At 35.7% G+C, this 16,373-nt stretch overlaps 1 protein-coding gene across 5 annotated transcripts in view; it reads right to left on the bottom strand.

Annotated features, from left to right (window-relative positions):
* Positions 1 to 2,126: 2,126 nt before the first annotated feature.
* Positions 2,127 to 16,373, bottom strand: part of sh3gl2a (SH3 domain containing GRB2 like 2a, endophilin A1) — a 64,870-nt gene continuing 50,623 nt past the window's right edge. Inside the window, exons 5-13 of one of the 5 annotated variants that reach the window (XM_030140163.1) lie at positions 14,824 to 14,957; positions 14,548 to 14,706; positions 12,776 to 12,879; positions 12,544 to 12,659; positions 11,104 to 11,118; positions 10,941 to 10,952; positions 10,503 to 10,514; positions 10,228 to 10,239; positions 2,127 to 4,699 (exon numbers count right to left, since the gene is read on the bottom strand). In XM_030140163.1, the coding sequence (XP_029996023.1) occupies positions 4,503 to 4,699; positions 10,228 to 10,239; positions 10,503 to 10,514; positions 10,941 to 10,952; positions 11,104 to 11,118; positions 12,544 to 12,659; positions 12,776 to 12,879; positions 14,548 to 14,706; positions 14,824 to 14,957 (761 nt within the window). In that variant the 3' untranslated portion in view covers positions 2,127 to 4,502. The remainder of the gene's footprint in view (positions 4,700 to 10,227; positions 10,240 to 10,502; positions 10,515 to 10,940; positions 10,953 to 11,103; positions 11,119 to 12,543; positions 12,660 to 12,775; positions 12,880 to 14,547; positions 14,707 to 14,823; positions 14,958 to 16,373) is intronic. The other 4 variants (XM_030140170.1, XM_030140179.1, XM_030140189.1 and 1 more) reach the window with 4 other exon arrangements.

The raw sequence follows: 16,373 nt of genomic DNA, 5'->3' as shown, positions 1-16,373 counted from the left end.
TAGTGGAAGATTTATAAAACTATTATATAAATGTACATAAACCAGTATATATGTGTAATAACACTTAATCATATACCTTGAAAACATCAGCAAACCGGCACTTTTGTCATTTATTTTCCAATTAATCTTATTAAAATACGTAACATTTAGCACATTTAATGTCTGAAGCAAATCATTTCTAAAAAACTGTAGACCAGTGGAATTGAAGAAGGAGACAGAACTTTGCCAATTTTGAAAAGGAATTACCAATTTGTCAGACATGTTTGTGTTATATTATGTTTTTGTTTGTTTAAAATAGTAATATTTGAGCACTGAAACCCAATGTATCAAATACGATACAAAATTGAAAATCATACAAGGAAATTGATATTTGAAAAAACTTTTTTTTTGGTTGTTCAGAAGGACCAATAATGTTAATAATAATTAACATTATAATAAACCAATAATAATGTTTCCCCCTACCTCCCCCCTCTCCCCCAGTCTCTCTATATCTCTATCGCTCTCTCTCTCTTCTCCTCCTTTACTCTCTCTCTTTAACCCCAACTGGTCAAGGCAGATGGCCATCCTTCAGGAGTCTGGGTCTGCTCCAGGTTTCTGCAGTTAAAGGGAAGTTTTTCCTCACCACTGTCACCAGTCACAAGTGTTTGCTCCTGGAGGATTCTGCTGGGTTTCTGTAAGTTTGATTTGATTTGATTTGTTAAAGCACTTTGTGACTCTCTGTGAAAAGTGCTCTATAAATACAGGGTGGGGAAGCAAAATTTACAATATTTTGAGGCAGGGATTGAAAGACAGTGTATGACCAATTAGTTTATTGAAATTCATGAGAATTTATTTGCCACAAGAAAATTGACATAATAGAAAATGTTTTTATTCTATGTGTCCTCCTTCTTTCTCAATAACTGCCTTCACACGCTTCCTGAAACTTGCGCAAGTGTTCCTCAAATATTCGGGTGACAACTTCTCCCATTCTTCTTTAATAGTATCTTCCAGACTTTCTCCTAATAGTTTTGCTCATAGTCATTCTCTTCTTTCCATTATAAACAGTCTTTATGGACACTCCAACTATTTTTGAAATCTCCTTTGGTGTGACGAGTGCATTCAGCAAATCACACACTCTTTGACGTTTGCTTTCCTGATTACTCATATGGGCAAAAGTTTCTGAAAAGGTATGGATAATAGTGTTAGGTATGATTATGACATCAATATATGTTTGGTTTCAAAACAATTGACGTAGTGCCTGCAGAGAAAAAACAACTAAATGTTCATTGTAAATTTTGCTTCCCCACCCTGTAAAATTTACTTACTTACTACTTACTTACTCAATAAAAGCTCCCGTTTCAAAGAACTGGAATTTTCTGTCAATGCTTTAATGATTCAGGCTTTACAGGGTTAAGTTGGGTGTGTAATCAGAACAGAAAATACTAAAACAGATTAGATCAGAAAAATGACTCCTGTCCTCCACTGTTTACATTTATTATCTTTTTTCAGGTACGATTACCAGTATATGTTTTAGTTCATTACATTAACACAGTCATTTTATTTTATCCCACAGTTGTGTGTTTTGTAATATCTTTACCACTCAAATGTACTGGAGTAAAACTATACGTCGTATAATGAATGACATGTAAGTACTGTCGGTCACTGCTGTAAATAATTGATTTTACCATAATTCTTTTGTTTGGGTTCTACATTGTGTACATTATATATCCCTGCTTACACATGTATAAGATGCAGATCTTGTAAAACCTTTATGTTGTGTGAATCTTCAGTGATAATTTTATAATACTGCACTAACAGGATTATTAAGACGTCTCAGTCATCTCGGAGCTGCAAGAGATTTTCCTACCTGACCTATTTTTTCTGTTTAGATTCCTGCAACAGTACATGGAAGAATCCACCAGGAATATGAATAATGCATCCATCCCCTTTTATTTGCTGATCCCAGTTCGTGCTGTGTGTTCTGTATGTTCTATTCTGATACAACAGTCAGAGCAGTTTAATACAACTACACATACATTTTAAGGATGAACTACATGTGTTGAATATATATATATATATATATATATATATATATATGTATGTAGTTTTATTGTGGTTGCTTGTGTTTATGAACAGAAAGTCGTGGCTATAACCATTTCTTGGTATTTATTTGAATAAATTACATTGACTTATCACATTTGTTTCTTTACATCAAGCACACAGTCTTAGAATCCAGTGCAAGAAGAAAATGAAACAGAAAATAAAGAAACAAAACAACCCAAAGACAATCATGTGCAGCACAGAGAATCCCTCCTTTCACATTGCTTCTGGATAATATACTGTATATATACATCTATATGTGTATACTTTTGTCACAGTTACAAAAATAAGATACGTTACTGTAGATGCGCGACTATACACACAAGGTGAAAACAAAACACAGAAAAGCTGTACAGTCCTCATTGAGGGCAAAGATACACACGATTGTTAAAAAAAGTGAAAGAGAAAAAGAAGGAAGGTTATCGCTTTAAAAAAAAACATGACCTCTTCAAACTGTATTATTATTATTATTATTATTATTATTATTATTACTATTATTATTATTATTATTACCAACAAAGAACAATGTCTGTTAAAGTTGTGCTTCCCTTTAAAAGAACAAAACAAAAGACTTGGTATGGGAGACCAGATCAGTGGATTCTGCATCTGTATTTTATTGTAATTAGAGACGACCACGTTTGTTTTAAATGTTGAACACTGTCAGAGACAGTAGATCATATTTACCTCAGCAGTAGAGGTTTTCTGCACCCCCACCCCTGTGCATAAAATGAACATGTATGCAACCCCATACACTACGCACCCCGCCCCAAATACACTCAACATTGTTACAAGATGGGTGGTTATTTTGCAGAAGAAGTTAACACACTGCTCAGCTGACTTTAACACTGTAATACTGTAATAACTGAGGTTGGTTTTGGTTTGATTTCTAGATTATCAGAACATAACGTTAGAGGAGGGACAAAATCCCACACAATACTGCGCACAAGCATATAGCGGGATAGGAAAATGCAACAGAATGTGTAAGTTTTAGTTTGAGGTCTGACATAAAAAGGGGAAAACAGCAGCTTTTAGTCTGTGTTGTTACAGAAAAAAGAGTGTTTAGTTTAAGTTGCATCATTTCAATTAGTAAAACATCTGCACTCTCATTCCAATCAGCCACTCATTTGTCCTCCTGAGAAAGTATTTCAAAGAGAGGACTGTTGGCTACGTCTAATTTCATCTTAATGGCTTATAGACAGCTAAACTACAGACTACTAATCAGACTAGTAGGGAATCTGATGCAGCGTAAAGAGCTACACCCTCCGCTGCAGAAAAAAAAGAGGCGCTCCAACGAGCAGTAAAGTCCTAAAGTTATTTAAATATCACAATACATCAACCATTTTCACACAAGTTGCTGATAAAATACACATCGGAGGATTGAAACTTACTTCATACTGAGCAAATGCACCATAATTTTCTTACACTTCAAACAGTTTAAACTTCACAACTTGTGTTTTTTTGCAAATCATGTTACCACTTCACTAATCACTGGCTCAGATATGTAATGTCACATATTTAAGAATACAAGTTTGCCCCCACCCTGATAAAAATACCAAAGAACTACAGATTGTAAGCTTCACCCTGGTGATAAGCGCAGGTTTGCTGACATCGCTGACGTAGACTTCAGGTTTTTGCAGGTAACTTTGGTATCTAAATCGCATAAGACTGGTCACACGCACACATAAAAAAGAAAAAAAACAAAACAAAAAAAAAACCCAACAAAAAAAACAAAACAAAACAGAAAAACAAAACAAAGAAAAGTCTGTTTATTACTGTGGTTGTAAGTTGTCACGGAGATGGATTTGTCTACTACGACGGACGGAATATTTAAAATGTCCGGGAAACTGCCCGATCTCGCTAAAAGATGTCTTCAGATAAGAAGAGGAATATTTAAACAAAACAGCTCAACATATTTCATAAGATAAACACTTGAAACCATGCTTGACCTACAGAAGAAACTAACAAACATGAAGCACGTGGACCCATTAATTTTTTTTGTATGTGAGAGAAAGTTTCTATCTAGAGGTTTCCACAAAGTACAGTGAATAAGTGTGATTTTGAGAAGCTGTTCTTATAAACTCATGACAGACTGACTTAAACTGAGACAAAAGCTGGGACAGACATGGATAAAATGTCTATGGAGGTTCCTCCTGTGGGAGTGGGGGGACGCAGCAACAACAATACTGATTTTCCTCATTAACTTTGAAATGTTCAATTGGTGCATACGTGTTTTGTCAGTCTTAGTCATATCTTTGTAATTGTGTTGCTGCACTTTTGACTCCTTTAAAGTGGAGTAAAGGAAACTGGTAGGAATGTTTAGGAAAAGGTTACTGGGAGCACTGGGGAGGGGGACTCAGAGGCCAGGAACTGCTTAGCCGCGATTGGCCGACGTAGCTGGTTGCCGTGCAGGATGAACCGCTGCCCTAGTGCGGCAGAGGCACCAGGATGTCCACGTAGTTGATGGGGAAGAAGCCGGAGTTGCCGTGCAACATGCCCTCGTACCAGTTTTCATCAATCTTATTGGTCAGGGTGATGATGTCGCCCTCTTTGAAGCCTAGCTCGCCCTCATTCTCCGGGTCGAAATCGTAAAGGGCGCGACAGCACGGCTGGTCCATCGGAGCTGCAGAAAACAGCGGAGATGAACGGAGAGTTAGAAGAAAAGCAAGAGGAGGCCATATATATATATATATTTATATATAAGGGTTTCCACTAGAGGTTTTCTGTTCTTTTTTTCTTTTATCAGTATCCAGAAAGAGTAGAGTGAAGCAAACATGAGTCTTAACCCACTTTTACACAGAGATCCTGGAAAAAAGGTGAGATGGTGATCCCACCTTTTTGCCATCATTGACCGATTTCCACAGCCAAGCCAAAGGAGTAAACAGAGCTGAGACAGGCTGGACTTTTACTCAGAAGAATTAAAGGGGCAGCGTATAGTGTGACGTATAAGTTGCGCATTGGAAATACCCCGAGTATAGCGGTGTTGGCTCTCAAAACAACAATGGAGGATGAACAGAGTCCAGTGATGTTTATTTTAGCAGTGCAAATTTTAAGTTTAACCCTTTCATGCATAGTGGTCACTACAGTGGACGTCCATTCAAAGCTGTTATCTTATATATTCATGGATTTTTTTGTTTTAGTTCCATATCAGCCAATTCAGTGGATGCACCATTGCTGTAACTTTGCTGTTCTTGATAAACCTGATCTGCACTAACATGTCTGAGTGTAAGTCAGTTCCTTGTTATTGTTATTAAACTGTAATTAACTTTTTTTTTTAAACAAAAAGTTTTTTGTTTGTTTTTTTGCATATTATCTCCATAAAGTGAGTAATAACTAATATTAGAGTATGTTAAAATGTGACAAAACATCAGATTAGCAGCATTTAAAAAATGTATTCATAAATACATGTTTCTTTGGTTCAAAAATTAAACTCATGGCGTCCAGCTGAATGGATATTTTTACAATTCCATGAAAAATAGATTCATAAAAAAAAATTCAATCAGTGTTTTTTTCATGCCTGAAAAAAATAAAAACACTCAGGAAAAAATCTTGATTAAGGTTTCCATAATTCATGCATGAACGGGTTAATTCAAACTCAAATGGCGTCTCCCCACTTTGGCATCTTTCTGGTTGCGTTGATATGTTTGTTTACTGTACATGGCCCACGCAGGGGTCGCGCACACACAGTACATCATCAAAACGTCACACCTTGGTTGCGGAAGGAGAGGTGTTCCTTTTACATAGCGTTTTTGGAATCATGATTCCACCTTTATCACGGCTCTGTTACTACCTCCAGAGCCGTGACAGAGGTGGGACCAAATGATCCACCATTTCCTTTACACAGACGTCATACCGAAATAAAGGTCAAATATTCCCGTAACCGTAGTGCTGTGTAAAAGAGCCTTTAGGCTATGTTCAGACAGCAGGTCTTAATGCACAATTCAAATTTTTTGGTGAAATCCAATTTTTTTGTGTGCTCATTCATATTACACCAGTGGTTCCCAACCTTTTTTAACTCGTGACCCCATTTAAACATCAGAAATTTCTGGCGACCCCAAACATTCAAAACGGAGATATTCTTTTAAAATAAAATTAATTGGTTTATGATCATGTAATAGTTTGCTATACTATGCTTCAGATAAATGTTAATTTTAGATGATATTTAGTCTATATAATGTATATTATTCTGGACGGAGGCAGAAAAGCCAGGTGTAGATTACTGCACAAAGTGAGAACTTGATTTTTCTTGGTCAGGATATGTACAGTCAGTCCAGCTTGGATCTACAAGGCTGACAATAAATACTGAACAAACAAGAAATCAAACTGCGAATTATGAAAGAGCTACAGCATCTGAAACTGACCACAATGAACATTTGAAAGATAAACAGTACCACAGTGCTTCAGGTTCAGCTTCAGACTTTATCATGTCTTTTATAGATTGGGATTGTCTCTCTCAACTCAAGATATTTTTTTGCAATTTTTAAAAATTTTTTTTTATCAATTGCTAGAAATTTCACTTGACCCTGTTTGAATTCTAAGTGACCCCACGTGGGGTCCCGACCCCAAGGTTGAAAAACACTGTATTACGCATTAAATGCGACTTCTATCAGTTTAAGTATGAACTGAATGCGACCCTGAAGTGACCCACATGTGTAAAAGAGATCCTGACGTAATACATGACCACGCAGGCACGCACTGTGTTTGCGGAAGTAATAGTTTTTCTTGCCACTCCTTCTCCTGGGACGCAGAATTGTGACGTTTGTCACATTTCAATGATGTAAAGGTTGGATAAATGCGACCTGGCCGTTTAGACTGAAATCGCATTGCAAAATATCAGATATGTATCGGATTTAGGACCACATATGAAAGTGGCCTGAGTCGGATTTGAAAAAATCGGATTAGTGCTGTTTAAACTGTCTTTAACAGATCGGATACAGGTCACATAAGGGCAAAAACATCGGATTTGGGCCACATTTGCCTGCAGTCTGAACATTGCCTTAGTATCTGGAGGTGAGTTGGCATCTTCACCTCACTGGTTCCCTCGTATTGAAGTCAGTGGGTTTTGGTCAAATAAGATAAGGTCTGTGTAAACACAAGCTCAAGAGATGTCTACTTTTTCTTCCTTAACATAAAATACAAGTAAATATTCCATTTGTAAATTTTGAAGCTTTTATGTGTCTCGGGCCCTATTCCTGGGAACCTCCAGTAATTTGGAAAGTAACCCCCACATGTCTGTGTTTCAGGCAGTGCATTTACACAGAATAAACAAAATCTATTTTTTCTTACTCTAAGCTACTGACATTATTCCATGGCTCTGATGCCACGGGCAGGTTCACCATTTGCACGTAATTACTGAAAGATGGAAAATGTTTCTCAGTGTAGCTGTCATGCATGTCATCCATCTCATTATGTTTTGAGATTTTGCTCTTCTGAATAATTTAAGGATTCTCTTTCAGTGCGTATCCGTGTCAAAATGGAACATGAGCCTCCTGTATGTCCACAAAAACACTTTAATTTATCATCACCAGTGCAGCTTCCATAGCTGTCGACCAGTAAACAGGCAGGATAAAAAAAGGTTGTAAATCACAGAGATGTAGATTTTCACTGGACTAGTATTAGCACAGGACGTTCACTGACATAGGGGAGGTAATTGGCAGTGGAATTTTTACTTTGTGAATTACAGATTTAGCAGATTTATGCAGGTTTAACATCACAGACAGAAGTTAAGGAGACCACAGGTAGTATTATATATAATCTGGCCCATGGGATGAATTTGTGAAATGCAAAAATTACACTTAAGATTTTAACAATCAGTGGTGTCAAAATCATTTTAATTCAGGTTCCACATACAGACACATACAGACCAATTACATTTCAAGTGGGTCAGACCTGTAAAATATTATCATAATAACCTATAAATAATGACAACCCCAAATTTTCTCGTTTTTTTGGCATAAAAAAGTACAATTACATGAAAATGTTTACATTATCAAAATATACTTGTACAAAAAATGTGAATAACCTGAACAAATATGAACAAACGAGGCCGAATATTGTTAAAATTGCACTTGTTTTTCGTAAGACAATTCAAGTTGTTCATATAATTCAGATTTTTAAGGAAACTTTGTAGATGTAAACCTGATCATAATATAATTTTACTTTTTTCACTGTTATTATTTAACTGGTCCGGCCCACTGGAGATCAAATTGGGCTGAATGTGGCCCCTGACACCCCTGCACTAGTCTGTCTTTACACTACGTTGGACTCTTGCAAACCACTGTATTCACTCACTAGATCAGGACATACTATACAGGGTGTATAAAAAAAAAAAAAAAAAAACTATTTATTTTGAAAAATTACCCCCAGCTCCCCTAGTTCTGCATTTGATAATTTTTGGAATTTTCTTTTATGGACGTCGGTAGGTAGGGGATTGGTGGATATTTGTCCAAATTTACAGACCCAGGTTTTCATGCATGAGTAAGCAGGGGCAAATTAAGCAATCCAAGTTAAAACTGGGTTGCACGAAGTAGAGGTGGGATTTAAATCCAATCAAAGGTCATGGGAGGGTTAACCCTAACCCTAACTTGGTCTGTCCTCAGTGACATTTTCAGGCCTAAACAAGTTGACTTAACCCTTTCATGCACAGAGGTCACTCCAGTGGACAGCTATTCTACAACTGTTCTCTTGTATATTCATGGGTTTTATTGTTTTAGTTCCATATCAGCCAACACAGTGGACACTTATGCATCATCCCATACAGTGCATTTCATACCGTTACTGTAACTATGCTGTTCTTGATAAACCTGATCTGCAGTGACATGTTTTAGTGTAAATCAACAAACAAAACAGGTTTTTTTTTTTTGCAAATTATCTCCATGAAATGAATAATAACTGGTATTAGAGTATGTTAAAATGTGGGAAAACATCAGATTAGCAGCATTAAAAATGTTTTTATTGCATACTTTTCCATATCATTCTCTGATATTAGATTTTAAATACATGTTTCTTTGCTTGAAAAATTAAATGCATTGGGTCCAGCTGAGTGGACAGTTTTGTAACTCCTTATAAAAAAACAAAACAAAACTAAATCGTATGTTTTTTTCATGCCGAAAGAACAATAAAAGCACACAAATATTGTGACCAAGGTTCTCATAATTGCATGAAAGGGATAACTATGAAAGGCAGGAACAGCTGCTATGGGTAAAGAAATGGAATTGACACGGTGGCCAAAGTGTTAATGCTGTAACCTGGCAGTTTTGTGGAAAACAAGATGGATGCCCATTGTCCCCTCCCACGACCTTCGATTGGATTTAAATCCCACCGCTACTTCACGCAAACCAGTTTTAACTTGGATTGCTTAATTTACCCCTGCTCACTCATGCATGAAAACCTGGGTCTGTAAATTTGGACAAATATCCACCAATCCCCTACCTACCGACATCCATAAAAGAAAATTCCAAAAATTATCAAATGCGGAACTGGGGGTAATTTTTCTAAATTTATGTATTTTTTTGATACACCCTGCAGAGAAAGGTTTCTGTAGGAGTGGAAAGTGCATGAATCAAAGTTTGAGGTGACGCTGAAGTCATCAACACTGATGTACGTAGTTACTTCACAGCTTTACTTTAGTGGTTTACTTAAGGAATTTATGCTTTAAAACTCACAATTTGTAAATGTGTAAATGTCCTAACTTTTATCTACCACAGAGCTTCATTCCTGCAGTATTGCAAGATAATGCTGATTGAGGGAACCAAGGTGATGCTAAATTGCGGCCGTGGTTATGTTACAAATGCAAATGTACTGGATACCTCAGCTGATGAAAAAAATCTGAATCTGTTTATTTGCTGAATGATCAAGTAAAACCTAAACATTAACCATTAAAATGTTAACTATTAGAAAATATCTGTAATATCCAGGTTGGAATGGCATAAAAACAGGCTATAAGTATCATTTATTTTCTCTCTACACACTAAAGTACACTGTGTTATTTCTGAATTTGTATTAGTATTACTGCCAGACATTGTGACAGGGAGGTTTTTAATTGATCTTACTTTCTTAAATGCATTTTCCAGCTACTAACTAATGGAAACCCTGATATAAAACTCTATTTACAGTTGAATAGAGGTACAATAAAGTTTGTGAAAGGCTCACCTGGAGACCTGGCTGAAAGTGGGAAAGAGAAGAAAACCATGCAAAAAGAGAAAGAGAAAACACGACTGTGAGTGGAAAACGATCACGGTTTAGTAAAAGCAGGATTTTGACAAAAAAAAGAGAGGGACGAAAGAGAAACCGGCGGTTAGACAAAGAAAAAAAAAAACTTCACTGTAAATAACAAAGAATGCTTTCACAACAGTCCATTTAAAGAAGAATAAAAATAAGAGTGATACAGAGATTTGGCATCTCTTCCCATATTCACTCTTGCTCACCTGGAGATCTTGCTGCAAAGGGAAAAGGAGAAAACAAAGGTGAAATAAGAGCATCAAGAGCAATTTTTGGCAGATAAGTTGGGAAATGGATCAATGATAAACTGTACAAACTGATGAATAAATACATGAGGCGCAGAAATGAAAAGGTCAAACAACAAAAGCGGGAAGTTGAACAAGTTAAAAAGAGAAACGGATCAGAAGACTGACAGGAGAATAAAACAGAAACAGCAAATGCTTATCCGCCGCGTGTCTGTCTCTGCGTTGTTGTTATTCTTTGCACAGTGAGCGGGCAGCACTTGCTTTTTCTGCTGTTTGTTTGTTAACCCAGGTGCAACAGCTTTCACAGTACAGAAAGAGAGATGGCCAAAACAAACCAAAATGAGAAGTGATGGAGGAGATATTGTATTTGTATCTCTCCAGGATTCAGTTTTGTCTCACCTGGAGACCTTGCTGCAAAGAGGGAAACAACATGAGGGAAGAAGGAGGAGGAAGAGGAGGGGGAGGGAAGTTTTTAGTGGAAATGAAAATATGTTTATTGAAAAAATGAATTCATGGGTGCACAAATGGCAAAACATGGCAGACATTTGTGACCTAGGCTCACCTGGAGACCTCGCTCCTAAAATACAAAATCATAAGGGGAAAGAAAAGAGTGAAGAGGTGTGTTTATTTACTCTGGATTGATGGATATTCTGTTCAGTAATAAGTGAAATGACGTGAAAAAGAGCTGGGGAAAAGACAGGTAATATTAGAAAACAGTTAACGAACCGTAAATTCTCAAAAAGATGCCCAAATTTGTCTCAAATGCAGAGAAAATAGAAGAGAATATCTATTTCCGATGCTAATTTGCTTAACCCTTTCATGCATAGCGGTCACTCCAGTGGACAGTTATTCTACAGCTGTTCTCTTGTATATTCATGGATTTTGTTGTTTTAGTTTCATATCAGCCAACACATTGGACGCTTATGCACCATCCCATTCACTGACATTGAAAACATTACTGTAACTTTACTGTTCTTGATAAACCCGATCTAACATATTCGAGTGTAAATCAATTCCTTGTTATTGTTATTAGACTGTAATGAACAACAAAAGTTTTTTTTTTTGGGGGGGCCATATTATGTCCATGAAGTGAGTAATGACTAGTATTAGAGTACACTACAAACAAAAAGTTAAGAATATTTTTGTTTTTTGTCTTTTTTTGTGTGTCATTTTTGCCATTTGTAAATAAAACTGTCTGGTCATTAAAAAAAAAAAGTGTTTCAATTCACACACAAAAAAGTAAAAAGCGTTGTGGAAGAATCCCAAATGAAAAAAAATAGCCCAAAAATTTCAAATATCCATAACTTTTTGTTTGTAGTGTATGTTAAAATGTGAGAAAACATCAAATTAGCAGCATTTAATGTTTTTATTTCATAGTTTTCTCACTGTATATCAGTAAATACATGTTTCTTTCCTTCAAAAATTAAACACATGGTGTCCAGCTTGGTGGACATTTTTGCAACTCCATGAAAAATAGCTTCATAAAAAAAAAAAAAAAAATTAATCGCATTGTTTTTTTAATGGCCAAAGAGGAATGAAGGAAAAAAATCTTGATTAATGTTCTCATAATTCATGCATGAAAGGGTTTCCTTCTTAATTCAGTCTCACGGCTGTTTTTTTTTTGTTAGAAGAGCGATCACATTTCGTGTTTTAGTAGGTTGTGATATTAATGATGACAAAAATGATCCAAAATGACTCAAATTTGGCTGTGTGAAATCAATTTTCCTGTGTTTGTTTTTTTCATATGTTAAAATCTGTTATAATTTCAGTACTGGCATTTATTTGACAATTTACGACGCAAATCAAACCAAAGAGGGTTAAAGGAAACAAAATCATGGATTAAGTGAAACTCAAAGTCCAAAAACTAGACTGTACGTGTCAACAGTGCTGTAAATTTTGACTTTTGTAAATGTTGGTAAATGAAGTGTTTGAGTTTCTCCAATGAGACACAGACTAGTTTTTGGACAGACGTCAACAAGAAGGTTTGCATGTGGAGGCTCACCTGGAGAACGAGCACCGTGGATGCCTCCATTGTGGTTCTCGCTGATGGAGAAGTCCAGAGATGTACGTGGTTTAGGAAGGTACTCTTTCCTTGGTTTGGTGGATGTATCTCTTATCCTGTAAAAAAAAAAAAAAAAAAAAGGAAACAGGGAATCAGAGAAGTCAAAACAATAAAAACAAACAGGCTCTTATTTTTGATTCCTGAGGATCATCAGTGAGGTGAGAACACTGACCGTTCGTCGATCTTACTGGACAGCTGTGTGAGGATCTCAGCGGCCCGGCTGTGATACTCCACCTGAGCGTGGACCAGCGCTGCCAGCTGGCTCACCTGTTCAATCTGTGTGCACAAACAAGAAATACACGAGTTTCTTACTTTACATTACTGACTGTGACTGAAGGATTCATTCAAACTTCAGGTCAGTTTTGTAGTATTTTCCCCTCATCTGTGACACGGAAAAAAAAAAAACATTGGAAACTCATCTCAGTGGTAATTCTACAGATGGATACAAAATATGAAGTTAGTGTGGCTAAATAAGCATCATGTGAATAGAATAGAATAGAATAGAATGCAACAGAGTAGAATAGAATAGAATAGAATGCAACAGAGTAGAATAGAATAGAGAACTCTACACTGTTGCATTCTATTCTACTCTGTTCTATTCTATTCTATTCGGTCTACCTATTCTACTCTATTCTATTCTGTTCTATCTATTCTATTCTATTTTCTTCTACATGTTGCATTCTATTCTATTCTATTCTATTCTATTCTATTCTATTCTATTCTATTCTATTCTATCTATTCTACTCTATTCTATTCTCTATTCTATTCTACTCTGTTGCATTCTATTCTATTCTATTCTATTCTATTCACATGATGCTTATTTAGCCACACTAACTTCATATTTTGTAGAATAGAATAGAATAGAATAGAATAGAGTAGACTAGAATGCAACATGTAGAAGAAAATAGAATAGAATAGATAGATAGAACAGAATAGAATAGAGTAGAATAGGTAGACCGAATAGAATAGAATAGAACAGAGTAGAATAGAATGCAACAGAGTAGATAAAATAGAATAAAACAGAACAGAATAGAATACAGTAGATAGAATAGAGTAGAATAGAACAGAATAGATAGAATGCAACAGAGTAGAATAGAATAGATTAAATAGAATAGAATGCAACAGAGCAGATAGAATAGAATTAATAGAATAGAATAGAATCCAACAGAGTAGAATCAAATAGAATAATAGAACAGAATAGAATAGAACAGAGTAGAATAGAATAGAATAGAATAGGCTTTATTGTCATTACACCAGTTGTGCAACAAAACTACAGCGACTGCACTTACATCTAAATAACAACACAAAACATACAGACATGTATCAAAAAATATAAAGTATAAAATAGTGTGCAATCAAAAATATGTGCAAATAAGAGATATACTGTATGAAAAGGGTACAATTAAAAAAATAGAAAAGTAGTATAAAAATGTGCAAATGTATGTGAACAATGGGACAATATGTGTGAATCTGCTACTTCAATCTCCTCTTCAGCCTACTGGAGAAAATTTTGTTGGAAAAATTTAGTAGATTCGTAGATTTTTTTTGCTTAATTCAAGATTTTTTTTTTGCTTAATTCAAGTAAAAAAAAAATCTGCCTATGGAAACAAGTGAAAATGATCTTGATAAGATTTCTTGAAATAAGATTTTTCAAGATCTATTGTCTAAAAATAAGTTCTTATATCTCACTGAAAAGTTACTTTGTAGGTGATTATGTCTTATTTTAAGTGTGATGAGATATTTTGACTAGAAATGAGAGAAATACACTTGGCAAGATTTCGATTTTTTCCAGTGTGCATGGTACTTTCTCTGCATCCAATGGAAGGGGCCAGTGGAAAGAACGGGTCAAGTACTGTGTGACAGACATAAATCCTTCATGAGAAAACAGATCCGGGTATTAAAAACCAAACACGAGGACTAACGTGTAATTAAAATAACACTTACATCGCTTTCCAACAGGTTGAACATGCTCTGCTCTGCGATCTCCTTGGAGTCGTCAAATTTCTCTAACGCTTGTTTGATCTCGTCGTCCGTCACCTTTCCCTGACGTTTCTTCTTATAATCAAAGTCCAGGCGACGGCCCTCCATTTTCTTCAGGTGGTGCTGCAAAAGAGGAGCAGATAGTAAACTAGTGCTGAGAGGTTGAGTCATCTGTTTTTCCCTAAACTCGATGATTGTTTAGGTTGGGAGTCTATTTGGCGGCACTTAAAATCTTCATACCTGAATTTCCTTGAGGTCTTTTTCATGAAGGTTCTGCAGTGGATCAATGAAATTCTGCTTCACCTCCATGTCCAAAGCATCCTTAACCTCCCCGAGCTCACGCATGGCCTCTCCAGCATCGATCAGTGCAAGGCCTAAAAACAAAAAAAAGAACACAGATCATTGATGCTCGCTTTGATCCAAGTATGCAGTGTATACAGCATTGATCCCATTTGTGAAATATTATTTTAATTTAGATTGATTGATTTAGATTGATTTAGATTAGTTGAATTCTTAAGTTTAACCCATAAAGACCCAGCACTACTGTTGTGGCAGTTCCCAAATGAAATTTTCTCTACATCTAACCTTTCTTAAGTGATTTATCACCATTTTATTAGTTATTATCCTCTGTATTTTGTATTTAATCAGTATAAATCATGTATTTTTCTGTATATAATTTACGGATCATGAAGATGTTCATTAAAGCTCAGATTAAAGTTGAGGGTTATTATATCAAAAACAGAGAAAACTACAGAAAAAATGACTTTTTCAGTAAAATATATCATTAACTGAACATAAACCTAGTGTGTCCATCCACTGTCATTGATCCAACTCCATGGGTTTTACTGGTAAATCGATGTTGTAGAAGATGACGGTGTTTCCACGTTCACTACGGAGCCTTCAAACATCCAAATGGGTCATATCTGATGACCATGAAAAGATGAAAAACTCTACTTTACACCAATTATTTACATGTATTGATAGGATTAGTGGATCAACAGGTATTAAATATTTTAGATCGGTAGATGGTTTTGGTTGATGATGGGTATTTGGGTCTTTATGGGTTAATCACATATTCGTCAGTATTAGTTAGGATTCCTTTGTTTCACTAGATTTCTTTGTTTCACTGGTTAGTGGTAAAGTTCTTAGGATAGGCCACATCTTGGTCAACATACTAAACTGACAGATTTATGAACACAGGACTTAGGTTTTACCTTAGGCACACTGTTAACCCTTTCATGCATAGTGGTCACTACAGTGGACCAAGGTTATTATCGTTAACGAAAACTAACGAAATGACGAAAACTAGAATTGAAAAAATATTTTTGTTAACTGAAATAAATAACTATAATTAAACAACAAAAACGATAACTAACTGAAACTGTATTGTGTGCTTACAAAACTAACTAAAACACATAAAAATTAAGCAAAAAATCCCCTGCGTTTTTGTCTTTGTCAATGTCGGATTGATACAAAAGCAATTTATTTCACAGTCCGTCACTTGTGGTTTCCAGTCGTCTCCTGGTCCCCACTCTACCTGGAAATATGGAGATTAAAGTTGGGAGAAAGCAGCAGAGTCCTGTCTGGGATTTTTTTGAATACGACGGAGAAGAAGAGAAAAGACACGACAAAACTAAAATTAATACTAAAACTAAACTAAAACTAAGCATTTAGAAAAAAAATGAGAACTACTAAAAACTAGCAAACCTGCTCTAAAAAACGAATTAAAACTAACTGAATTAGAGAGAAAAAAAAAAAGTCAAAACTAAATAAAACTAAAGTAGAATGAA

This window comes from Sphaeramia orbicularis, chromosome 1, assembly GCF_902148855.1.
Source record: "Sphaeramia orbicularis chromosome 1, fSphaOr1.1, whole genome shotgun sequence".
NCBI classification, from domain to species: domain Eukaryota; kingdom Metazoa; phylum Chordata; class Actinopteri; order Kurtiformes; family Apogonidae; genus Sphaeramia; species Sphaeramia orbicularis.
The sequence above is the reverse complement of the archived record's forward strand: the minus strand, read 5'-3'. Positions and strand labels throughout refer to the sequence as shown.